The 27,231-nt window shown below is 39.2% G+C and overlaps 2 protein-coding genes across 3 annotated transcripts in view; one reads left to right on the top strand and one right to left on the bottom strand.

The window, feature by feature from the left end:
• LOC128026538 (slit homolog 1 protein) overlaps nt 1-12,289 on the top strand; it is a 56,875-nt gene extending 44,586 nt beyond the window's left edge. The window contains exons 25-37 of the mRNA XM_052613794.1: nt 604-675; nt 2,109-2,272; nt 2,381-2,505; nt 2,583-2,680; nt 2,944-3,083; nt 3,407-3,500; nt 3,609-3,746; nt 7,636-7,864; nt 8,110-8,240; nt 8,461-8,615; nt 9,051-9,339; nt 9,422-9,633; nt 9,773-12,289. Of these exons, the coding sequence (XP_052469754.1) occupies nt 604-675; nt 2,109-2,272; nt 2,381-2,505; nt 2,583-2,680; nt 2,944-3,083; nt 3,407-3,500; nt 3,609-3,746; nt 7,636-7,864; nt 8,110-8,240; nt 8,461-8,615; nt 9,051-9,339; nt 9,422-9,633; nt 9,773-10,011 (2,086 nt within the window). The 3' untranslated portion in view covers nt 10,012-12,289. The remainder of the gene's footprint in view (nt 1-603; nt 676-2,108; nt 2,273-2,380; nt 2,506-2,582; nt 2,681-2,943; nt 3,084-3,406; nt 3,501-3,608; nt 3,747-7,635; nt 7,865-8,109; nt 8,241-8,460; nt 8,616-9,050; nt 9,340-9,421; nt 9,634-9,772) is intronic.
• A 2,183-nt stretch (nt 12,290-14,472) lies between these two features.
• On the bottom strand, nt 14,473-27,019 carry wu:fc17b08 (uncharacterized). 2 transcript variants are annotated; one of them, XM_052613792.1, is made up of 7 exons: nt 26,857-27,019; nt 23,829-23,894; nt 21,163-21,242; nt 20,735-20,867; nt 20,138-20,416; nt 19,955-20,051; nt 14,473-19,825 (listed from the first exon to the last, which is right to left on the bottom strand). In XM_052613792.1, exons 1-7 carry the CDS (start codon nt 26,936-26,938, stop codon nt 15,505-15,507), a joined length of 5,058 nt encoding a protein of 1,685 aa, XP_052469752.1. In that variant the 5' UTR covers nt 26,939-27,019; the 3' UTR covers nt 14,473-15,504. The 2 variants fall into 2 exon arrangements, with proteins under 2 accessions (XP_052469752.1, XP_052469753.1); XM_052613793.1 differs by lacking the exon at nt 21,163-21,242 and having other exon boundaries at nt 26,857-26,939.
• Between the last annotated feature and the right edge of the window lie 212 nt (nt 27,020-27,231).

The raw sequence follows: 27,231 nt of genomic DNA, 5'->3' as shown, positions 1-27,231 counted from the left end.
TCCAGTGTAAAATGTTAGCACAAATGTATAGGACTTTTCTTTTTTTTTGTTGTGTCCTCATTGGTCTATGGAGACTCCTTTGTTCGTTGGTTCATCCCAACACACAACACTGTTAATGTCTCTTTGGTGCTGACACTGTATCTCCAGCAGCTACAGCAAGAGAACAGTAATGATGGACCGCTGCTCCTCACTCAGGGCTGTGTGTGTGCTAATAGAGCAGAGCGTCACAAATGAGTATAACGTCATATTCTGGAACTGCTCGTGTGGAGAGACTGGGATTGGGATTGGGAATATAAAACAATGAGTGGGTGGATTTTTACCATTATAGGCTGGTTGTTTTCACACACTGCGGCCACACAACTTATACACACAACACACAAATTATACTGTATATGCACCTCAAACACATAAACTAAATATTTCAAAAATACCTTCTGAACCCTTTATTAAGATCAAAACCCACACTCTCTCCTACATTTGAGAAGTTATGTATAAAACATACGTCATATCATCAGTGTGTCGAGAGAAACTAAGAAACAGTGTGAGGCGCGCTGGTAATGTCACGAGCGTGGATGATGCTTGTGTCTCTTGTGTCGTTCTAAGGTCTCTGCATGGTAATGACATCTCAGAGCTGCCTGATGGGATCTTCAACGACGCTGCATCGCTGTCACATCTGTGAGTAAAGAGACTAAACTAATGCACGTCTATATATGCAGACACACTTTGACCTAAAGCTATGATTCAGAGAGCCGTGGATGTACATCAGTGCTTGTGTCTGCCAGGGTTTGTGCTCTTGGTGCTCAGTCTGTCTGTCCTCAGATCTATGAACCGTCTTGACATGTGATAAAACATGGCAGAATAATGATTAATAGTAATAAATGTTATTATATATTGAATATTTCTGCATTTTTTTAAGCATTAAGCCAAATGTGAGTGTGGGTTGCTGGAATTTTACCATGGACATTTTACTCTACAAATCCAAGCTTCACAAATGTCTTGTGGGTGTGGAACAGTAGACGATGACTGAATTTTCATTTTTGGGTGAACAATTCCTTTATTTCTGGTAGATTCAGTGTAATACAAAGCCTCTTGTGCAATTTGTCTTTATTTTAGGGGAGTTGAATAGAATTCGAACAAGCTTTGTTTGTTTGGCCACATGTGTTTAGGACATCTACAGCGCCATCTAGCAGCAATGATGATGGAAAACAGCTCCACTTCCCTTTTCATACAAGACATTAGGGTTCCTTGAAGATATGATGTTGTATCAAGACTGGCTGATCAATAAATAATAAGAAAATAAGATTTTCTTATAAAAGTGATCAAATGTAGCATGGCAAAAAAAAAAATGGTTCAAGTTAAAGGCAATTTTTTATGAACGTGAGTATTTTGAACCAAAACAGTAAAGTGTTACATAGCACATTAAATCATTCTCGGACATAATGCTGACAGAGAACTGGACTTGTTACAATGTTCAGGCCTTCACTTGAATCAGTGGTTTTTGCTGAGAAAAGAGCAGGATAATGTCAAGCAAGTGTCTCCGAGCAGGCAAAAGTAATCGTTTCATCTCACACAGTAATACACAGTTATCCAAAGTGTCATGAATTCACACATTTTCAGAATTCAGCTGCTGTCCTCTCTTTCACCCCACTTTAACTCTCTCAGAGAGGATTTTATAGAGACAGTCTCCATTAAAGACCTGGACATTAAAGGAGGTGGTCCTGCTGGAGTTAAACAGGACAGATCACGCAGAGCCAAGAAGAGTCAGAGCAGTTTTAAAGTTAGGGAGGACATACTATGTACTAGAATATTACACTTTTCTTAACATTTATTTTTGCAACCCTGCATTTAAGCAAATTTAAGCTAATTTTTGAGATAGGAATGACAAGTTTTTACTTTTTATTAAATATGTGTTTAATAAAATAAAAAATAAAAATTCTTCTTTCAATAGTAGTAATAGTGATCATTAAGAAATAGAAGTATATCTATGTACTCGTTTATGCTGCGTACTGTACATTACACACAGACAGGGCTTGTTCAGTGCATCTGATGTTGGTTGTCTAAAACAATCTGTATTTGTTTAATGCTGAATGGTGTGTGTTTGCTCTCAGAGCAATTGGTGCGAACCCTTTGCACTGTGACTGCCGTCTGCGCTGGCTCTCTGACTGGGTGAAAACTGGCTACAAGGAGCCTGGCATCGCACGCTGTGTTGGACCGCACGGCATGGAGGGGAAATTACTGCTCACCACCCCGGCCAAGAGGTTCGAGTGTCAAGGTAAACATGCTCTGAGAAAGACACTCAGATTCCCGTTGTGTGTCCTTGGATGAGGGGTTTTATTCTGCATCTGTCAGGGCAGTAAGGGTGGTGTTTCTGTGTGTGCAGGTGAAGTGGACGCTGCTATACTAGCCAAGTGTAACCCGTGCATGTCCAAGCCCTGTCTGAACCACGGCAGCTGTGAGGCCGATCACACGGACGGCTACAGGTGTCGCTGTTCAGACGGGTTTAAGGTGAGCACACTAAACACCAGCAGTGTGGATCCTGATAGATGGACATGAAACATTCCCACATTTCCTTTCACACACAGGGCAAGAACTGTGAGACGCCGCTCAACGCTTGCATCGGTGAGCCCTGTATGAACGGAGGAACATGCCACATGTCTGGAGAAGAGGATGAGGGCTTTAGGTGAGTCTTATCATTTATTAATGTGTCAAGTGGTTGAAAGCATGCGTTAAATGGTTATTTGTTGTGCCAAATTCAATTTACTTTCTTTTTTTATTATTATTATTTATTCTTCTAGAATAAGCTGCAAAAGCACAGTTATTTCTTATATTCTTATGTTTTGCTTTTGGGGTAAAATTTGACCTGGAAGTCCTCATGAAATTCATTCTCAGTGCTTAGGAAGCTTGATCCTCATTTAAAAATGACGCATTTGTGTGTTTTCTCAGCTGTTCGTGTGCTGCAGGCTTTGAAGGCCCCACATGTGACATTGATATTGACGAGTGTAAAGACAACGACTGTCAGAACGGAGCAACCTGCATAGATGGGATCAACAATTACACCTGTTTATGTGCCCCTTTTTACACAGGTACACGTTACTTCCTCAACACATACATTAATTTGATTGTTTTTTTAAAGCAAAACTGTAATAGAATTTCTAAAGAGGACTATCGAAATAAAGTGTTATCACAAAGAATATTCGGTTGCACTTTATTTTACAGTATAATGTGTACTGGATAATGTAAGTTATATGGGTTAAATGTTAGTATTTAGTTATTCACTAATGTGGAACAGGACTGAAGAATAAAGTGCTACCAATTTGTCTTTTCTCTCAAACTCTTGTAAGCACATAGTTATGACACCAGACTTACAGACTGCACTGTGTGTGTGTGTGTGTGTGTGTGTGTGTAGGGGAGATGTGTGACGATATGGAGGACATGTGTGCTTCTACACGCAGTCCCTGCAAGCACCAGTCCACCTGCTTCATCACAGTCACTGGCCCAAAGTAACCTCATCTCCTCTGACATAGTAGCTGAGTAACAGCCTTTTTATTAACCAAATGATCAGTTGTTTTCAAAGAGCTCTATAATGGTTGCACACGTGTTTGATGTAGGTGTATATGCACACCTGGTTATGTGGGTGAGGACTGCAGTATGAACTATGACGATTGCAAGGACCACAGGTGTCAGAATGGGGCACAGTGTGTGGACGAGGTTAATGGATACTCCTGCGTTTGCCCCAAGGCCTACAGGTCAGTTCTTTACACAATTTTACAGTTTAACATCTGTGGAGTGAACCCCAGTTTATCAGTGATCCAGAATTGCACTTCATCTTCTGATAGACGGAAACTAATGTCAGACGATTTGTTTGCAACTGTTTTTCTTTTCTTCTATTACCTAAATACATTTTGCTAACCAGTGAACTTTTAGCAGTTTAATCACACACTGCAACTGGAGTTTCTTGTGACAGATGTAGAAAGTACTTGTTATCCCTGCGGAGATACTTTGGAGTGTAAAGCATTCAGAGAGATTGCTCTGCCTCCTCCCATTACTGTCTGTCCTCAAACCCACGAGATACAGGCAGACTTTTAATTCTGGAGGGATTTTATCTGACTCAGTGAAGTGAAGTGAAGAAGTGTTGACGTGGAGTGCACTTTTCATGTTACTCCTACATCTCCGTAGGATGAATGGCTTTTGCTGTGGTATTACCCCATTCATAAGTCAATCTGGATAAAAGTTGTCTCAGTTGAGTGTCTGAGCAAACTCTTACTCTTTTTGTATCCACCATTATTAAACTTGAACTACATTTACATTTATTCATTTAGCAGATGCTTTTATCCGAAGCGACTTACAGATGAAGACCGTGTAAGCAATCAAAAACAACAAAAGAGCAATGATATATAAGTGATATAACAAGCCTCAGTTAGCTTAACACAGTACACTTAGCATGGGATTTTAAATAATATAATAAATAAAAAGAAAACAGATAGAATAAAAAACAATAGAGCAAGCTAGTTAGAGGTCTTTACACATACACACACACATATACAATTGCAAAATAAATGAAAAGAAAATAGAAAACAAAAAGATGAGAAAGGTAGTTAGATTTTTTTAAAGAATAGAATTAGAATAGTGAGTGTTGAAGTTAGAGGGTCAAATAAAGATGGAAGAGATGTGTTTTAAGCGATTCTTGAAGATGGCTAAGCACTCAGTTGCTCGGAATGGAGTTGGGGAGGTCAAGAACATTTAATTTAAAAGTCTGTAAAAGTGACTTTGTGCTTCTTTGGGGTGGCACAATCAAGCGACGTTCACTTGCAGAATGCAAGCTTCTAGAGGGAACATAAGTCTGAAGTAACAAATTTAGGTAAATGGGTGCAGAGCCAGTGGTAGTTTTGTAGGCAAACATCAATGCCTTGAATTTTATGCGAGCAGCTATTGGAAGCCAGTGCAAATTGATAAACAGAGGTTTGTGTGTATTCTTTTCAGCTCATTAAAAATTTATCTTGCTGCCGCATTCTGAATTAATTGTAAAGGTTTGATAGAATTGGCTGGAAGACCTGCTGAGAGAGCATTGCAATAGTCCAGCCTGGACAGAACAAGAGCTTGAACAAGGAGTTGTGCAGCATGATCCCAAAGAAAGGGCTTGATCTTCTTGATGTTGAATAAAGCAAATCTGCAGGATCGGACAGTTTTAGCAATGTGGTCTGAGAAAGTCAGCTGATCATCAATCATAACTCCAAGGCTTCTAGCTGTTTTTGAAGGAGTTATGGTTGATGAGCCTAACTGGATGGTGAAATTGTGATGAAATTGTGATGAAACAATGCGTTTGCTGGAAACCCAAGCAGTTTTGTCTTGGCAAGGTTGAGTTGAAGGTGATGGTTCTTCATCCAGCAAGAAATGTCTGTTAGACAAACTGAGATGCGAGTAGCTACCGTTGGATCATCCGGATGGAATGAGAGGTAGAGTTGAGTGTCATCAGCATAGCAGTGGTATGAAAAGCCATGTTTTTGAATGACAGAACCTAATGATGCCATGTAGACAGAGAAGAGAAGTGGTCCAAGAACTGAGCCCTGAGGCACCCCAGTAGTTAGATGTTGTGACTTGGACACCTCCCCTCTCCAAGATACTTTGAAAGACCTATCTGATAGGTAAGACTCAAATCACTGAAGTGCAGTCCTGAGATGCCCTGTGCCAGTAGGGTTGATAGGAGGATCTGGTTAACCGTGTCAAAAGCAGCGGACAAATAAAGCAGGATAAGTACTGAAGATTTGGATTCTGCTCTTGCCAGTCTTAGGGCTTCAACAACTGAGAGCAAGGCCGTCTCAGCTGAATGTCCACTTTAGAAGCCAGATTTGTTGCTGTCAAGGAGGTTGTTCTGTGTGAGAAATGCAGAGACTTGTTTGAACACAGCTCGTTCAAGTGTTTTTGCAATGAAAGGAAGAAGGGAAACTGGTCTGTAGTTCTCTAAAAGAGATGGGTTAAACTAAACAGATGAACTAAACAGATGAAGATCATTTGGGAACATTGGGAAAACTGATGAATTACCTTGAAATTATTTCAAGTCAATTTAGAATAAATGTTCATTTATGTCCTGTTCATTCGTCAGCCGGTCTGGTTTAACTTCAGCTACCACTCTAGAAACTCCACTGTACTGCTAGGCGACTTCAACAAACATGTTTGTGACAGTGGCGAAACCCAGAGGGAGGTGATTAGGAGGGATGGACTGCCTGATCTAAACCTGAGCAGTTATATGTTATTGGATTTCTGTCCTCTTCATGAATTGGATACAACAAACACCATGTTTATACATAAAGTTGTATATAGGAATGTAATATTGTACCATCTGATTTCTTTTAGACGCAGGTAAAGAGAGGAGCAGAGCTGTCAACTGATCATGACCAGATAATGAGTTTGGTTAAATAGCAAGGTAGCTAGCTGTCAGACAAAACCAGGAAACCTAAACAGATTGTGATGGTGAACTGAGAATGTTTGGTGAAGGCTCTTGTCCAGAAGATGTTTAATTCCCACCTTCAGATGTGATATTCCCTTTTCCCAAGGAGGCTGGAGACATGGAGTCTGTGTGGACACATTGGTAGACACAGGTGGTGATGAAGGCTGTCAGTGTGAAGGTGGAGGTCTTTCAGGAATGGCTAACCTTGTGGGTTGATTTGGCTGTCTGGCCACAGTAGTTGCAGAAGCAAAAAAGCTCAGGTAAGCCGTTGTGAAGTACTTTTGGTCAGCCTCAATGAGGTTGTGGCAAACCATCAAATGGCTAAGACAGTGGAGGTATTGACTGGTCCAAGTTAATTAGGTTCAGGAACTGCTGAGATGGAGTCTGAAGGTGGAAGGAACTCTTGAGGAATTTCTGAACCCAAAGTAAATGTCAACTATTCTGTTTGGGATATGTATGGATGGGATCCCAAGGCACAGCCGAGGAGCAGAAAGTTTCCTGGTGGGGAGCTGGGCATTATTTAATTGTGACCTTCCTTGAGTGCACACTTGATGGTGGGATAGGGGTCTGTGCTTCCATATCTGGGGCCCTGGTTCTCAGTCAGAAAGAGGCGTATTGTCCTCTTTAGTTCTAAGGAATGAGTTGTCTCTACATAACATTGCTGGGTGGATTAAGGCAGTGGCAGGAGTAATGCAGTCATTATACTGGGCTGTAGTGATGAAGAGTAAGTTGAGCATGTGGACAAACCTATGCTCCAACTCTCATCTATGGTCATGAGCTTTCGATAGGGACTAAAAAAGCAAGATTGCAGGTTAAGTGATGGACTAGAGATGATGTGAAGTGAACAATGTAAGTATTGCATAAACATACTCCTCATAATACTTTATAATACTTTGTTAAATGACTGAAGGCTGTGTTGTGCTGTAATGTTTATGGTTGTTTACCCTGAACTGCTCCCTTGGCGCCGCAGCATAAATGATGCCCACTGCTCTGGGTGTGTGTTCATGGTGTGTGTGTGCTCTTTGGATGGGATAAATGCAAAGCACGAATTATGAGTATGGGTCATCATACTTGGCTGTATGTCACTTCACTTTCATGAAACATCTCTTACAAATGCTCAGAGACATGCTCATGACAATCACAATTAGATTTGAGATGATCAAAACTGACTTGAAACATCTTGTGTGCAGTGGACAGCTTTGTGAAGTCCCATCTACTCCGCGCTCTCTCTGTGAATTGGCTGACTGTCAAAACAATGCCCCCTGTGTGGAGCGGGGGGGCCATGCACTGTGTCAGTGCCTGGAAGGGTTTGGTGGACCACGCTGTGAAAAGTTGGTCAGTGTCAACTTTGTGGACCGAGACTCCTACCTGCTACTGAGTGACCTGAAGAACTGGCCTCAGGCTAACATCACGCTACAGGTATTCAACAAAACTCAAACTTTAAACAAACACTGGATGAAATCTGCCAGTGTTATTGTTTAACATCTTTCACATGGCTTGCAACATTCAGAACTAGTAAAAAACAAGTAGAAGTGCTTTATAAAAGGTAACCAGTGTAGCAATGAGGTTCATTTCTTGACATTGGCAAACTAGGCTGACACTGCAGTCAGGTATGTTCTGGTCATCTACTGATGATATATGAGCTATTTTGGTTCTTTTCTCAGGTGTCCACAGCAGAAGATAATGGCATTCTTCTGTACAATGGGGACAATGACCACATTGCTGTGGAGCTTCATGAAGGTCATGTTAAAGTCAGCTATGACCCTGGCAGCCAACCAAGTCATGCAATCTACAGGTGAGCTGGAGTTTTGAGCTTTTTTTTATTTAATTCCATTGAAATGTGGGCATACAGGGATATTACTAATCATGAAGATCACTGATAACTACATTTAATTTTCAAAAGATCAAGTGATTCTGTATTTTCCACTCAGCAGCTGACTACAAATGAAACATTTATAAAGCTTAAATGCCATTTAACTTTCACATCAGATATCTTCCATGCTTGTTTTACACAGCACTGAGACCATCAATGATGGTCAGTTCCACACGGTAGAACTGGTGACCTTTGACCAGATGGTGAACCTTTCCATAGATGGTGGTATCCCAACCACCATGGACAGCTTTGGTAAAGTGCAGCCCTTGAGAGGAGAAGCTCCACTGTATGTGGGAGGTAGGAGTGCACCAAGGATATCTGCCTACATCACAGCTAAAATCATTGTACAATACTGTCTATCCTGACCTAGACACAACACATGCTCTCCACTCGATTGCTCTTGAAATTGGCTAGAATCAACAAATCAGTATACCCAGGTTTTTCAGATCCGGTCCTAGAGGGGCCACTGTCCTAAAGAGTTTAGCTCCAACCCTTGTTAAATCCACCTAGCTGTAATTTTCCAGTAATCCTTTAGACCACGATTCATTTATTCTGGTGTGTTTGATCACAGTTGCAGATAAACTCTGTATATGACAGTTGACCCAAAGGAGCAGGATTTATAGAGCCTGACATATATACCATTAATGATAACTGAATTCAAGTGGCATAAGTGTTTTGCTAAACGTGTTTGCTAACTGGTCTCTTCCCAACTAAATTTTCTCGCTGAATCAGGCATGCCGGTCAGTGTCCACCCCATAGCTCCCCGCGTCTGGCAGATCCAAAACAGCTCCAGTTTTCACGGCTGTATTCAGAACCTTTACATCAATAATGAGCTACAAGACTTTACCAAAACCCAGATGAAACCTGGTGTGGTGCCCGGATGTGAGCCCTGCCGAAAGATATACTGCCTCCATGGTATTTGCCAACCCAACACCGCCATAGGCCCTGTATGCCACTGCCAGCCCGGATGGAGTGGGCAACACTGTGACCAGCCTTCGGCGAACCCCTGCCTGGGCAGCAAGTCAGTCAAATCCTCGAGGTGAAATAAGCAGACTGGCCTGAGGAATATGTTATGCTTTAATTCATTCATTCTCTTTACACAGGTGTGTTCATGGGAGATGTATTCCAATGGACATGCAGTCGTACCGCTGTGAGTGCCAGGAGGGTTTTCATGGTGCCCTGTGCAACCAGCAGGAAGAGCTCTTCAATCCATGCAGAAAGCTTCAATGCAAACATGGTCACTGTCAGATATCTGACACAGGAGATGCCTACTGTCATTGCGAGACGGGCTACAGTGGAGAACATTGTGACAAAGGTAAGAAATCATAAGCACAAACCTTCAGGCACATGGTCATTGTCAAGCATTCTGTTTCTGAAAAGATAATGCATGGATAGCTCCTTTACTATTATTAAATTACTTGTCCATTGTGAATTTGGCTTTCATGTTGTTTTAGAGTCTGAGTGCCACGGGGAGCCAGTGCGGGACTTCTACCAGGTCCAGCGTGGTTACGCCATCTGTCAGACCACACGCATGGTGTCGTGGGTGGAGTGCAGCGGTTCCTGTGACACCGGCTCCTGCTGCGCCAGTCAAAGGATGAAGCGCAGGAAATACACTTTTGAGTGCAGCGATGGCACATCCTTCAGCGAGGAGGTTGAAAAGACCATCAAGTGTGGCTGTGTGGGGTGCATGTAGAACACAACCACTAGCATCACCACCTCATCACAGTCTGACAGATCCGCAGAAAGAGCCATCACAAAAAGTCAACAGAAATAGATATCTTTCATTGGGTATACAGAGACATACGCCCCGTCCCATCACACTAACCCCCACCCTTTTATATTTCCACAACAGCCTGAAATTTTAACTCCATTTCTTTCTTTTAAAAAGTCTCAGAAAGGTAAATTAACAGCAACTCTGCTGAGAGGAAGGCAAGCGAGGTGGCCCTTGGCTTGTTTAAGCCCAAAAGCAGAACAGTAGTCACGCATTAGAAGAAAATGATGGTCTTTTTGACTCTCTCTGCAGTGCAGGACATGTATTTGAGCACATAAGACTCTGTAATGGTGATGAAAGGAACATTCACATTTCCACCATGCCTGAAAAAAACTATATGATTATATCTGTGTGGAAGAATACATCCTCAGAGACATGCTGGTAAAGTAGAACATGTGAAACCAGATATGCATGGAACGACATGCTGTCTTACCAGATATTCCCAATCATTTTGTGTTATGGATGGCACATGGGACTCTTCCATGTGTCTCTGCCCTATTTCCACTGCAAATAACATCATTAATAAACTACATGGGGGGCCAAAAATACCCAACAGCCTTCCATGTGAAAGTGTGAAGAGCTCTGCGAAGCTTCTGGTGCCATAATATAGAGTTATGTTGTTGGAGGAGGGGAGCTTCTTTACAATATTTCAACTTCTGATAGATCGAGAAAATGAAAGTCAAGCAAAAGGATCCATTCGATCTATTCCATACAGTGTTTGTCATTCCATTACCTCAAACAGAGAACTCTACAGAATGTAAGGGAAAGCTGAAATCAAGCGCTAGATAGATCTCATCACAGTTTTCTAAGATGCATGCTCATTGTCATGTGATGTCTGGATTGTGGTTAATATTAGTACTGCTGAGCAGAAAATAGAACATCGCTTATCAAAACACTGCTAAATATGCGACGCCACTGCAGTTTTTATTTTTATTTTCTAATATTGGTCAGTGTTGAAACTGTTTGAGGGGTACAATATGACTATGGGTTATGACCACAACACTGTACACACCTCTTGGAAGTGACAGTTCTCCCAGTAACAGTAATGATTTCCCAGATTCCACCATGTTCTCTATTTGATTCCTACAGTATTACCTCTGCAAGCTCCTGCGTTCATGAAGGTTTGCAAATTGCCACAAACATCGTCCTAGAATTAAAACGCAAATAAGTGCAGTTTAGCTTATTTCATTTAATTTTGGTGGGTGTTTGTTTTCGCTTTGATTTCCTTTTCCTAACTCCCTAGACCTTCACTTTATACAGAATGCTTAACAGATTCTAATATATATTTGTATTTCATTTTGGTATAGTATTTTTATATGTTAAAGAATAAATTTGTGTTTTCGGGATTTTAGTGACTTTTGGTGTTTTATTCGGTCATTTAATTCACTTTGCTTATACTGGCTACAGTGGTTTGAAACTGGCCAGAAGCATAGATAATTATTAGCCTTTTAGCCTTATTGTAATAGGAGCCAGTGTTGATCGGTTTGGAAGTTTTTTTTTTTTTTTTTTTTGGTAAATGTTGTCTTCCATGTGAATACATTTAAAATATCTTTGTGATTGATTTTATAATTATTTATTTTAAAAACTTTCCAGATAGAAAGCTTAAATTTCATTTATGAGTACGCTGATTTTGAGTTGTGAACAAAGCCAAGAGAGAAAAGGGGTCGTTGAGATAAGACACTCAATAAGGGTAGTTACCATTCAGTCCTCATTACCACATTACCACAGACCACTATTAATGGTTTCTGTGATTAAGTGCAGGAGAAAATACACAACTTGATTAATACTAGAGAACAACAGTACTTTAATCCACCATACATTGTCCCGCATGGTTGGTTTCTTCAAAATGTCATCCTGTTTTGTTACACTTTTGTGGATACTTATTACTCTTATTGTACACTGGGGTACTGGGAATGAAAGACGAATCACTGGAAAAGGTTAGAGACTTTTCCTGTAGATATCATGGGTCTGAGCTAACCTTGTGCCAGTCACAACCATCGCATCATGAACTCAAGAACATTTATTGTGAAAGATACTGTCGCTGTTGCATATAGCACATTTAAGAGCTCTTGCTGTTTATTCTTCTGATGTTACATTGATGGTTACAAAGACTAACTGCAGTTACTCTGAATGTAAGTAGCGCCACCAAAATGTTTACTGAACTTCCTCCTTTTTCATTCATTAAAATGTGTGATTATAAGAGTGTCTATGTCTGCTTTATCAAAACCACATACATTTATAAAAAGCTGAATATTTGGCTCTTGGCACATTCATGAATATGCCAAGATATTCAAGTCCAGCCAAACAAATCTGAGGCAAAAAAAAAAAACACTATATATAATCAAAATTATTCAACCCCTTTGACCTGTAAGGCATTTTACTGCGGCGAACAAAATTTTATGAAAACAATTTAACAAAGGCATCAGTAAAGTATTAGAGAAAGTTTGTTAATACACTTTTGAGTGATTCTGAGAATGGACCACTGATGAATCATGATAAAATTCAAATTGGCTCTAAACATTTATGTTCAAAATTATTAAATTTTTTTTTTTTTAAATCACCAATAAGTGCTGTCTGTAAGTGCTTAGAAGTTTCTTTCATCTCTCTACTAGTCTTGACCCATTCCTCGCCTGAAAAAAATTCCAGATCACTGAAAATCTTTGGTTTTCACATTCACCACTGCTTTCTTTAAATTCAACCAGATATTTTCAATGAGAATTAAGCCTGGAGACTGAACAGACCACTCAAGAACCTTCTATAACGGATCACTGAATCAAGTTGAAGTAGATTTGAATGTGTACTTTGGTATGACTGTCCTGCAGGAAAGTCCATTGAGCATCAGCTTCAGTCTTTGCACCAAAGAAATCACAATTCTTGTCAAAATGGCCTGATACTTCAAAGAATCCATGATGTCCTTCATACAGTCATGATTTCCACTTCGCACGTCCTGATTTTGCCAAGTTCGATGTGTTCCTAGGTCAACATATTTTGTTGACCCTGGAACAACATTTTACTCCAAAAACATATTCTTAACCATATCCCTACACCTAAACCTAACCTTAACCATGAGTAATCCATAAAATCAGAGGATATGATAGATGAATGACACTGATGTACAAGCACCAAACACTGATTTTAAGCATAAACTTCACAAAATCTATAAACTGGATCTTCAAATCTGATTGGTTAATCACAATGTTGTTCCAGGGTCAACAACGATGTTGTCCCAGGAACATGTCTCACTTGGTAAAATCAGGTTCTGCTTTCCACTTCCTTCTACAGTAAAGAAACCCCATAACAGGACTGATCCACCTCCAAGTTTTAGGATGGAGATGGTCTTCTTCTGCTTATGAGCTTTGCCTGTTTTGCAGCAGACATACCGCTGATCCATGGGTCCAAAAAGTTCCAGTTTGGTCACATCACTCCATAAAACATTCCTTCAGAGCTCCACAAGTCTACACAAATGAATTTTATCAAGTTCAAGTCTGCCTTTTGTTCTTCTTGATCAAGAGTGGTATTCATCAAGATGTCTCAACATAAAGGCCATACTTGTCTAGTGATCTTCTTACACACTGCATTGAAATGGTTTTCCTCCATTCATCGGGTCGTCTTGCAAGTATTTGGCTGTACATTGCAGATTTTTCTCAGTTGCTCTGATTAAACATTTTATGATATTGTGCTTTTTCTTCAACACCCTCAAAGGTTTTCTGGTAAAACACACTTTAAGGCAAGGAATAAGGCTGAGAGCTGTGTCTCTAGGAACTTTCAATGTCTTAGAAATCTTCATATAGCCTTAGCCTTTCTAAAGTACTACGATATTTACTCTCTTTAGCTTTTGTGAGATCTCTGTTGGCATTTTTGCTACTCAACATGCATATATATATATATATATATATATATATATATATATATATATAAAGTGGTTTCTACATGCATTTTTCGAAACAAAATAACAGTTAAGCAATGACCTTCACTGCACTGCTCTTTACCTTATTCACACGAATCAAATCATTTCACTGATGCTTGAAGCTTGTCCAGACTACCACACCACTCACCTAAGCTCCAAACATACCCCAACATTTGAAAATGCATCAATAACTGACAAAAGACAAAAATGCATAAAACTCAAACAAATTAGTTCACTTTTACATAATATTTCCTACTTGTACAACTCAAAACATATAAATGAGGTATGGTATTTGTTCCTGGTGGTGGTTTAAGTAAACTACATTTCAAACTGCTTCCAAGTCAAAAAGTAAAACAAAGTGTTAAAATATAGTTTTATATATTACTACGACATCACATAGTTAATCTCATATGGTTATCTTCAACTAGCCAAATCCAGTGGATTTAAACATATTTTCGCTAATGTAACCAGGAAAATCTGTCATCTTGGATGTTTATTTTTGTAAAACTGCATCATAAATACAGCGGTTTAAAAATGTTTGATACCATAATGCATAATGACTCTTCTCAACAGAAAATCTATTTGAGAAACAAAATTACAGAAACTTGTGCATATGTTCCTATGTACATATCAGCTGAAACAAAATTATACATGTAGACAATGACAATATGAACTACTACATACTTGAACAAAATTAAAAAGCTATTAAAAACAAGCTTTGATCTTATAAAGACATTTTTGACAAATTTCTCATCTATGTGCAAAAAGAATGAGGCTTTATTTCTTGAGGCAACCTCAATCACTTATAAATACAGATAAGAAAAAGGCACATTATTCAGGTTACAAAGCCACTTTTGATTAGCTAAAATTATTAACGGTTTAGGATCATTCCTTAAATAATATCTGGTATCTCAATAGTCCAAGCTGTTGTAATAATAAGCTATTCAACATAACAGTCAATCAAACAAGTGAGATATTGGGTTATTTGTAACCCAGGGGAATCAAACTCAATTCCTGGAGTGCCAGAGCCCTGCAGAGTTTGGATTCAATCAATCAAGTCATTCGGGTTTACTTGAAAACTATATAGTATGTGAGCAAGGGTTGGAACTAAACTCCGGCAAGACTCCGGCCCTCCAGGAATTAAGTCTGACACCCGTTTATAACTCATTTAAAATTCCCAATGGGAATCAGAACCTTTATTGATTTTTACATTAATGGCTCCATCAACAATAACAAGAAAGGAAGTCTTTTCTCATAAACAAATAGATTTCTTTAAGCATAACTGGAAAATGTTTGACACCGAAAAGAAATAACTCTGGAAAATGTCTTTACCTGAACTACCTAACAATGACAAATCTCTCTCAGATGACAATAAATTCAAAGCTTCAAAAATGTACTGCCAAGCTTAAAAAAATAGCTTCAAAAATATGACTTTTTTTTTTAAAAGCATCAGCACCCCTTTCTTATGAAACATGTCTACATGAGGTTCTAGTACCTATACACATTGTTCATGGTTTTGAAGTCCTAGTACGTTTTGTGGGTGTGACCAGTGGTTCCAAGCCTCGCTTTGTGGAGGATTTGGGAGAGGCAGTCTGTGAAGGGATGCCTTCCATCTTTCTTTGTGACCTAGTTAACACTTGGTCTTCCAACATCAGAGGTTTAATGTCAACATCTAAAGATTGTGATTCTAAATTATTAGGGCCTTTTTGAAACACCAGTTTCTTTGTGTCAACTTTACTTTTCCCACTTGCTTTTATATGCTGTGCCTTGTCAGTTCCAGTTTTGATCAGTTTCTGTTTTTTACTAAAGATGTTTGCCGAGGCATTCTCACCGATAGCTTTTGTCATTCTTGTGAGTGCCTGCAACCTCTTTGGAGAGGCACGGTCTTTGTGACATGGGTTCCTTTTCAAACCTCTTTGTTTGAGGGCAGAGTTTGTTTTTGAAGTCTTGGCCAGAGATGAGATCCTCTGAACCACAGACTTAGACCCTTTACATGTCGGTAGTTTTTGTTTGTTGGCTTTCTTTGGAATTATTGCCGACTGGAGATGAGCACCTTTGAAAGTTTTCTCTTTGCGTTTCTTGTTTTGCTGAACCTGAAGCTTCTCACGCATGTTGGAATATTTCCGAAGAATTCTAGCACTGGCTGGATTTTTCGCACTGCCTGCGGTCGAGGCAAGGCTCTCGGGAGTCTGTGCCGGTGTCACTCCAGCAAGACTCTGTGCCTTTGTACAGATTCGTGTGGCAGTCGTCGGTTCGTGCTTGACTTTACTCCTCATCACAGAAATACCCTGACCTAAAGCTTTTGAGAGTAGCCTTTGATTCTTGGGGGTGTTCTTCACCGGTGATGCAATAGCAAACTTTTTCAGGTGCTTCTTCAACCGTTCGGCCTGGAGGCTTGGAAATATCCCATGAGAGGAACCCGCTCCTGCCGCCGAAGAGTGAAAGCACAACTGTGTTTCAGAAGGAAGTCTGGTGTTGATCTTTTTAACAATCACAAGTGATTTGGTTTCAGTTGACTGCAGAAACCACCTGCAGATACTGGGCAAATCAAAAGGCTTCATGAATAGCATTTGCACAGGGGATAACTTTTGTTGTTCCAATGGCCTTGACTTTCGTACTCTGCGTTTGCTTTTCCAGATTTCTTTAAGCCTGTCTGCCTTGTTTTTGGGTTTTGGTGCAGGCTGGCCCTCCTTATCCATTGGAACCCAACTTTTGTGCATTTTATCAAACTTTGAATTTAAGCTTGAAATCAACTGCTGGTGTTTTTCCCGCCTTAGTGCATCCAAAAATTTAGGGGGACTGCAAACAACAGGTTCAGTCGTCTGAAGACTAGCTAGGTGGAAGGATTCATCTGGCAAAGTTGATGAGCCTCTTATTTGGGACTCCATATGCTTCTGATTTTGGATTTTAACGTTTGAACTAAAGGGGCTCTCTTCAGCTTCTCCACTTGAAGATGCTGAAACCTTTAGTTGTCTCAGAGGATGTTTATTTCTATTATGGGTTGTTGTTGAGCCACATGCCTGTTCAGTATTAGATGAATTCCCTCTTCTCAAGGACATGCGTCCAGGGCTCTCTGATGCATCTATGATAACAGATTTGTTGTTGAGGGGCTGTTCTGCAGTTAAACTGGCACTGCTTCTTAAGGGCATGTGCCCACTGGCCTCGGTTTTTCTGGCCTCAGAGTATGAACTGACAGGTTGTTCACTGAAACTCTTACTGCAACTTTTAACAGGAGAATCTTTGGTAACATTCGGTTTAACTGAGCTAATAGTTCTACTTCGAAGAGGCATATGCGTCACTGCCTCAGAAGATGTACACAAATCTCTGTTAGCTGCTTGCTCACTAATAGAGCTGCTGCTTCCTAAAGGTATCTGTCCTTGCTTCTCTGAATGGGCTTCTGTCGGAGTGATCAACTTTGAACTTGGCGCTTCAGTGTTACTTTTGCTTCTCAAAAGCATATTTTCAGAACTTGGTGGTGACTTTTTAATGGCTGAACAGGGTCCGCTATCAGACATCTCAACAGGACTAATTTTATTTCTAAGTGGCATTTTTTCAGTGCTTTCAGAGGCTTGATTGTTCTGTTTGTGGTGTTTTCCACTCTCTGAAGTGGAGGAGGTGGTGCTTACAGTCTCTGGAAGAACGTCATGTGACAAAACATTTGGCAAATCATTATTTACTTTACTGTCTGGACTCGAATGCTCATCTCTACCAACAGCCGTTGCAGTTCTTGATTTTGGTCTCATTTGTGGACTGTGATCCACAACCAGACCGTTACAAGGTTTAGCAGCCGGGAGCTCCTGTGTAGTTTCAAGTATGTCAACAACTTTCAAATCAGGCTCCTGCTCAGTATGTACATTTGTTTCAGTAGAATGAGTCTTTGGGCTTTTATCATTGGCATGATCAACAAGTTCAGAAGCACCACACTTCATGGATTCTTTTATTACGTCAACACTGCCTTTTGAACTTCTACTACGCAAGCATCTGTCTGAGGACACTGCATGGTTTGCGTTCAAACCTTTTGAAGTATGCTGATCCACATCCTTTTTACATTTGACAGGCATTTGTACAGTAGAGACTTCAGTCAGGCTGGACACCACTGAATCCACTTGATTCTTCACTGGTAGTTCGGAAGAGTTCACGGTTTGGAGATTACTTTCAATGGCTTGCAAAACTTCTTCCCGAGCACCTCTATCCTTCTCAGTGTTTGCCTTTATTTCTGATGCCTCTGATTGTTCCTGGACATCTGCTGCAGTCTCGGCTTCTGTGTTTTTTTTTATTTCTCTCTCATCCCTTGGTTCCATGTTGACTTCATCAGCAGAGCACTCCTTTGCCATGTTAGGGGACACATGGATCAGTGATGGCTCCAAAAATGTATTCTCATGATCTGGCTTTCTTTCTGTACCACATATTACTACTTCTGGCATGGGCCCAATTTGGGAGTCAAATCCGTCTTTCTGTACAGTGAGTTCTGTTGTTTCAGTGGTTTCTTCTACCATGTCCATACGTTTTTCTTGCACTACTGCATTCAGAGTACACCTGGGAGCTTCTGAGATCAAATCTAGTTGCATGGTTAATTCACTCTGTTTACCTGACGGTTCACTGAAAATATGGCCATTGCTTTCAATTTGACCTGTTTGACTGGTTTCAACCATCAGACCCAGACTGGTTACTTTCACGACATCTCCAGGCATTTCATTCTCCACTATCTGCTCCGATGATTTTGGAATAACATTTTTCATGCAGTCGCCTGCAAAAGGTGCGTTTACAAGAGGAACACTGCCAGACTTAGAAAGGACCTGCTTTGGAGTCACTGAGGTGTGCATGTCTGGCATACGAGCTGGACAATTCCCACTAGAATCGCCTATCAATTTACCAGCTAATGTACGGACGGTTTTTAGTTCCAAGTACTCCTCCACATATCTGTGCCCTCTCGTGCTCTTCCGGGCATTTTGTCGTGGATGCAGTCGATGACGAGATTGAGGCTGACATTCTGTTATTGATTTTCTAATATAAACTAGGTCACAATGGCTCATTTCAGCATCATTTATGATACAACTTAAAGAGCCATTCCTTTGACTAAGACAAGAACCTTTTCTGCTTTTCCTGGCTGTTCTTGGGGATATTGGTAAAACAACATTCGATGTCTTTTGAAATGTGGAGGGCTTTACAACATCATCTTCATTTTGTGCAAAAGAGCACATCTGTGCTAACGGGCCTGCATGCTCGTTCTCTGCGGTACAAGTTGGCAAACATTGCTCAGCACTGCATAGACACTTCTTTACAGAATTGCTACTGGGAATTTGTTGACTGCTTGACCCCAACTCTTTTTTTGCTCCCAGATTATCAGTAGTTGTCTTTGTCATGACGAGAAATTTAGGAGAACTTACATTTCCACACTCAACACTTTTTTCACAAGATGAAGATGACAAAACTTCCAACTTGCCAAGGTCGTCTTGTTTTTCAGTCCGTACACGGGCAGTACTGGAAACAACAGCCTTTAAAACCTCTGCAATGGGCTTTTGACTGTTCCTGACAGATGACCCTTGAGTCTTACTAATGCTCGCAGCAGCATCCACAGCGCATGTTCTCTCAGACCTGGTTTCAGATGATGCCCGACTGTAGCTGGTTGTCGCCTGCTTCTCAGACAAATCTGGAGTGGGTGCTTGGAATTGGTCGGGAATAGCCACAGCCTTGACTTCACTTTGTAAGAAGCCTAATGCTTCGACTATTTGGCGCTGATGATGCAAACATAGCTTTGCCATGAACTGTTCCAAAGTGGACACCAGCTGTAGATCTCTTACTTGGGCAAGACTCAAGTCGACAGATTCCCTGAAAGACCAGGCAAAAAAATTAGACATATACAGGAACTTTCTAAACTGCATAAGAAAATACATGATTGAACATGATAAGAAAACAATAAATATAAACCTGGTAGAAACAGACTGTATCCTGCTTTACCTTTTGACCAAATGTGTAGCTGGGCTGACATCAGAACTCCTTAAAGATGTATGACTTTTGTTAAAATTCTTCTTAGTAGAAAGATCAAGAACTCCATCTAAAGAGACAAATCATTCAAAGGTAAGATGACCAGACTTCTTTTGAACTAGTAGCTCTTACTGTATTCATAATCCTATACTGTACCTTGCTCAAAATCCTCCACTTTGACCTTTCTCAGAGAGAGGTCCAGCGGGGCATCTTGGTCCATGATTAACTTTTCCTGACAAGAGTCTATTTTGACAGCAGTGGATGAAGTGTGACAGCTAGGTTTCAAAAGGCTTTGGTGCTTTTTTTCATTGTTCTGAAGGTCCTGAAAACAGTCACTTCCAGAGGTATAATATGAAGCTAACTCTTTAATCATCTGCTGCACGATACCACAAGCCACCACAGGGATGTGAGGATCTGGAATTCTTGGAGAGTATTCTGTTGACAGTTCAATTAAATATGTTGTTAAAATAAAGCATTCTCAATAACCATTAGACAACATAAGTCTGACAATAAATGTCACAGTTGATAAGGACTTAATTCAAATGTGCAGGCAACAGGAACATTTGATAGAAACAAACTAGAAAGGAGTAAATATTGGTTTGCTAAATGCACATTAAAACTTGTGAGAGATTGATCGATTTACTCTGGAGAGTAACCGCTCTTACTAAAGTAAAAGTTGCAGTCATTCCCATCACTATACTGTCCCACCATTCATTACCACACAAATGACAGACTATGTGCTGGCATACTCACCTTTACTGTGTAACACTGCATCCAGGAATTCCTCTGATTGCCACTCAAGTCTGCTTATATTAGAGGGATCTTTACCTAGTAAAGGTTTTCCACCACTTTCCACAATTTGCTTGTTCAGTGCAACTACATGTTCCTGTTCATAGAGGAAAAATACAAAGAGAATAAAGGGTGGATGTGTGTGCTTTAACATACTTTAAGAGGCACACATGGCAACTTAAAATGTATTCAAATACTATGGTAAATGAAATTAACACTTAAAATACTAACACTGAAAGCACTGTATCCACTGAACACATTAGTTGAATCAATAGTATAGATAGTGCAAGAAGAACGATTCCCTAAGGTAAAAAAAAAATCAGAACGGTTCTTCCAAGGTGTCCTGATATATCAGGAAAAGGGGGAAAGTGTAAATGAACAAAAAAAACTACCTTCACTTTTTCTCGTCTTAAGCAGCAGAAAAGACAATTTTCATCAAATGACCAATTTGACACACTTGCAGGCTTACAATCTGTGGATCCAAAAGAAGAGGCAAAATTCAACTGTGTGTGCAAGAAAGGGAACTTGGAGAAAAAACAAAAAACAAAACCCACCAGTTTTACAGACTAACTAGCTGTCTATTTTGGGTAGCGTGACTGTCAATGCAAAATGGAAACGGTTAATCAAAAGCCTCCTTAGACCGGTTTAATAAAATTTTTATTCCAATCCCCTAGTAGCACCACCAACTCAAAGAGGATATTGTTTGGGTTGTATCTTTGAACCCTTAGGTCTAGTAACATTGATTTTCTGTCCTCCAGTTCTCTCATCATCTCCCAATGTTGATCATCCAACAATAGAAAGACATACAACTAACAGTTCATTACATTTCTCTTGGAAGATTTGTCCAGTCTTCACCAAAATCACCAAATCGACCCTTTTCTAATTTCTGTGGTTTTCAGAAGTGGAAGCCATCATAGTTAGGTTAACTTTTATAGTGGTGAATAGAAACTGGAACAAATACTTTTTATGCATTTTCATTTGCCCCAATAGCAAGAAAAAATAAAATATCACAGGTTTTATTTTCACAGAACCACACTTCACTGAAAGATATGCATGACAATTGCAGCTTCTGTCAAATTGCTATTTCGATTACATCATGATTAATCGTGCAGCCCTACTCAGCAGCATTACCTAGCTTTTAATGCCCAGGTAATAAAAACAAAAGTTCAGTGTGGTTAACATATATTATAAACTTATTATTATTAATATATATTAAAAACTCTAGCGACACCGCAACTCACAGTGCGTTTATTGGATCCATTTTTCAGTACGTGTTCTCCCTTGCAACTAAAACAATGACACCGGCCAGCAGATATGATTGGGGATTTAGATTCAGTTCAGGGAATTAAAGATCTAAATCAGTAAGTTATTTGTTCAGTGGCATTTCCTGCAAGTTACAACACTTCACCAATAGATGATGACCAGCCAGATTCTTGTGTATATAACTCTGATCATTGCTTACTTCTGATTATCGTTAAAGCAACAAAGTAGACAGAGTAATGCTATATTTTATAGTGGTATATGGATGAGATTAGGAGGAGAAACAGCAAAAAACAGATAGAGGAGATACCACACTTTTCAAACTCCACATCCTCAGCATCAGAATCAGTGTTTTTGCTTTAGTAACATTCATATTGAATCTAAAGGGCTAATCTATTTGACTGTGGTGGTCATACGCGGTCAAATACAGCTTTACTAAGCTCAAAGACTCTGACCCAAGCTGTGATATAAACAAAACGCTATTGGCTGTTTTTTTAAGTGGGCGGGGCTGCACAATATGTCTTTGTCTTCCTGTACCAGTTGAAATTACGACAACACACAGAAAAGCTCTGTGTCTCAAAGCACTACATTAGACCTTTAAAGCAAAGTGTTCTGCCCTGATAGAAGTACATAAGGTGAGTCTTATGAAATGACCAATCTCATAACTGATTTATAGAAAATACCAAAAGACATACATTGTGTATAGCCATTCAGCCTACTGAGATAAAATAGTGGGATATATTTTTTGGTCCATGTCACCCAGCCCTAAAACGTGGTTCAGTCAACTCCAAATAACTGTATAAGTTTATATAACTTTAGCCACACTCACGGACACACAGACACTCTCAAAAGAGCACAGAGCACAGAAGTCATCATGGAGATCCTCATCAGAGATCACCAAGCACCACGCAATAATTCATCAGACACACAACTATACAAAGGTCGCTTCCACATTTGTGATACAATACTCATATGACAATATTTTTATTACAAAAATATATAGAAAGAAAAGCGTCTGCTAAATGCATAAATTTAATATATGTAAAATAAAAAGTAAAACACTTTGCATCTAGATTCACTACATGATGAAAAGTTGGGTTTAATATTTGTGGTTGGTAAAATTAAGGTAATTTATGATAGAAGATGCAAGAAGATTCAACCTTTCTAAAACATGATAAAATGAACATGTCTCTCTCAACGGCAGGCTTGGGAAGTGACAGATCTACACATTTAACTATTAAATAGGGTCAAAAAGTGTTGGTAATGGGACCAGTTACATTCAACAAGTATTTCCATTTAGTTTTAAATGTCTGGCAATTTAAATGCTTGAGCTCTTTGAAGTGGGATGGATTCTGATTGGCTGTCAACTCCGATGACCCTTTCAACGGTATTTCTTGCCTTTCCAAATAACAGAAAGCTTGTTTCTACTCTCATTTGATAAGAGAGGACTGATTGTAAGTTGTCTGGCCGCTGGACAATGCAAAACCTTCGTCTAGAAATGTTAGATGCAGTGCGGTCCATGTAAAACATGTCTGATAAACAAATTAGAAATGCAGAAATAACATGAAGGTGGTTCACTATTGAACTTTAAAGGCATAAAACCTTTTCCTTTTCTACGGTATTTGCAGAGCAAGCAATGATGTAATTTCTGAGGCACTTTGTTTTTCTAATAAGCTTCCTCATTAAAACACATCCTTCATAGTCAGCAGCCAACCACAACACATCATTGACTCCCTTCAGTTAGAGCCTGTGTGTCCTTTTCTGACCGAATGGATCATCATCATCTCAGAAAACATACCTTTCAGAAGCCTGAGATCCTCCAGAACCTGCGTTTTACCAAACACTCCCAAGATCAAGTCAAGACCTATTCAGAGGAGAAGAGAGATGCGCTCAAGAACAGTTTCTTGAGGTTTGACACAATGAACCAAAAATTAATTCATCAGACATAAATTATGTGAAGTTAATTATGATCAAGAATGAAAACAGATGCACAAGAGTAAATGGTAACAGATGATTTTAAGGACCAATTCTCACTATTAACAAGTTTCTTATTACCATGCACATTACCAGCTTATTGGCTGTTTATTAGTATTAATAAAGCACACATGAATGTCTTATTCTGCATGAACGAAATCTAGATCCCTTAACTACATTACTAACTAAATTACCAGGCAAACGTCAGAGTTCTTTAACACTGAACTTTGAAGGATCACAAACACCCTGAAATGTTAAAACATCTCTGCATTTAGGCCCTCTTACAAATTTTCATGCGTGTAAGATGCCCCAAGGGCTGGACAATAACTCAATATGCATCACAATAAAATATTCTTCAATAACAGCGATATGATTTTTAAGCTCATTTCTGATATTTCGATAAATATTACCAGTGTTTCCCTTACATTGATATATTTGTAGCGATTTACTTGGTTAAATAAACAGGAGCACTGCACGTTTCTACATCCAAACACGGCGCAGTGTTTTATATGAACTTATATTATATTAAAATTAACTATATTAAAAAAAATTTCTTTTAAGTAATTCTTCGGTTCACCAAGCCTGCATTTATTTGATTCAAAGTAGAGCAAACACAGTTTCATTTTGAAATATTTTTACTATTTAAATAACTGCTTTAAACGGTTTATTTCTGTGATGCTCCGCTGTATTTTTAGCATCATTCCTCCAGTCTTCAGCGTCACATGATCTTCAGAAATCATGATAATATACTGATTTGATGATTATCAATATTTAAAACAGTTAAATACTTTTTTTTTATGTTTATTTAGCAAGGATGCTCAAAATTGGATTGATCAAAAAGTGATAGACATTTATAATATTACAATTTCTATTTCAGATAAATGTTGTCCTTCTGAACTTTCTATTCTTCAAAGAAACCTGAAAGAATTATACTCCGCTGTTTTCAACAAATGATTTTTGAGAAGCAAATCAGAATATAAACATTATTTCTGAAGGATCATGTGATTGGAGAAATGACGCTAAAATACAGCTTTGAAATCTGAAATAAAATACATTTCAATAAATAATACAAAAAAATAGTAAAAATATTTCACCATGTTACTGTTCTTGCTGTATTTTGGATCAAATAAATGCAGTGAGCTGAAGAGCTTTTTTTAAACATTAAAAATCTTACAGTGAAAACACTTTTGACTGGTAGTGTGTATTAGCCTATGGTTTAAAATTAAAGATATTAATGTTAATTAGGTAAGTGATTTCACATTTATTGTTTGTATGAAGGCTAAATACAAATAAAAGGTGAACCTTCATTTATTTGTGCTGTATTTTTCTAAAATATATGGTTTTAAATAAGGTGTCAGACTTGGCAAATTCATTTTTCATAAGTTTGTATGCACAGACATCTGTTGTTGGCAGTTTTTACAAGGCTTTTTTAATAGTGTTCATATTGATATTGGAATTATATTGTATTATATCGACCGAATCGACATGATATAAGTTTTGGCCATGTCTTCCAGCCCTAGCAGCGTAGCGAGCCTCATGATTAATTAACAGTGATGTTTTTAAGTGTGAAGTCGGTTAGTCACTACATGACATCTGTCTGTGACAGCTCATGTGACCCGCAGCAGATGACATTCAGCTTGTGGTTTACCTTGATCTACAAACACACACACGTGACTTTCACACCAGAAGACTCTCTGATAGGAAACGTCCTAACACATCGTGCAGATGTGTCTGTGATGTGCGTGTGCTATCAGGAACTGAGGCGTCTTTAACAGAGTTTGCCCCTGATAGCAGGCGCACATCACAGAGACGTCTATCTGACGTCTGCAAGATGCATTTTATAGTGTCTGCTCATCTGTGATACGTCTATAGGACATTTCCTATCAGATGACAAACAGACGCTGAAGTTTATGTTTATGATTTAGAAAGTAGTCTATGCACACATCTTAGAGCTGTCTGTCAGAGGTTTGTACACAGCAGATGCTTTCCAGATGAAGCGATCTTTTGAGCCCAATCTGAGCACCCTCCACACAGACCCACATCATTCCCACTCATCACATCACAGAACCTTACAAACGCCTCATTTAGTCTTTTCATCTCGACTCTGAATAATGCATGTTAATGTTCATAAGTGCAGAGCTTTTATGTGTGTTACTTATTTGATTTGGGGCTTGTTTTAAAATTTCTATTTAGTTGTGTTATTTACATTATATTTAAATTATGCAAGTGCTACAGTTAATGTGTTATATTTCAATCAAACAAAGAAACGTGCAGTATTTTGTCCAAGCAATAATAAAAGGGACACATTTAATTTATAATTTGGTTAAAAAAAAATTCAAAACAAGGTGAATGTAATCGAATCGTGACTCGTCACATCCCTTTAAACGAGGGTAATTAAGATTCTTAGTTACACATCATTGTAATTAATAATTTTGATATTAATATATGTAAAACAAAAACGATTTAAAAAAACATACACAAATATATTGTCCCGGTTTTTTTTTTATTTAGTAGATAATCACAAGTGATATTTCAGTGTTATTGTGATCACTGAACTAGGAAATGTCCCGGTTTTCATTTCAGTAATCTGGTCAATTTAACATGAATTAATTTACGACATATGGACTAGATTTAGAGCGAGTGCAGCACAGTTTGGTGATAAATCATCGCGCGTGTGTTCTGTAAAGATTACTCGAGGAATAAAAGTCAAACATTATGGGGGTTTGTTAGCTCCTGGCGGTTAGCCGTTAGCATGCTAGCTGCAGGAATCAGTGTCTCGGTCTCTATGTTTGTATCGTGAACACACCAGGAAGAATCCGAGCAGATCTCTCGTGAGGGTGTACTGCTCTTACCCACACTGTGAAGGAGCTCGGACCTCCAGCTCTCCGCGTCCCGGACAATAACAAACCTCTCGCTCGAGCACGGACTCGCCATCTTCTACTGTGATGAACACGGGCGGGGACGCGCACGCTATCTGATAGCGCGAGCACGCATCGCTTCGCACGAAACGTCACTATTACGCCTTATTATTTCTACCTGCGGTTAGTAACCTCAATTTATCATGGAAACTGCCAAAATAAGTTCTGCATCAATAAAACAATTAAGGAAGTGTCTTATGAAATATTTCATATAATTTATTCCGCCCTAAGCACGTTTTGTAAATAATAAAGCTTCATATTGCATATACCTGTGAATTTTGTAATCAAGAAAAATAAACTATTTTACAT

The sequence above is a fragment of the Carassius gibelio genome, chromosome A13 (assembly GCF_023724105.1).
Source record: "Carassius gibelio isolate Cgi1373 ecotype wild population from Czech Republic chromosome A13, carGib1.2-hapl.c, whole genome shotgun sequence".
Taxonomy (NCBI): Eukaryota; Metazoa; Chordata; class Actinopteri; order Cypriniformes; family Cyprinidae; genus Carassius; species Carassius gibelio.
This window is presented reverse-complemented; position numbering and strand designations above follow the sequence as displayed.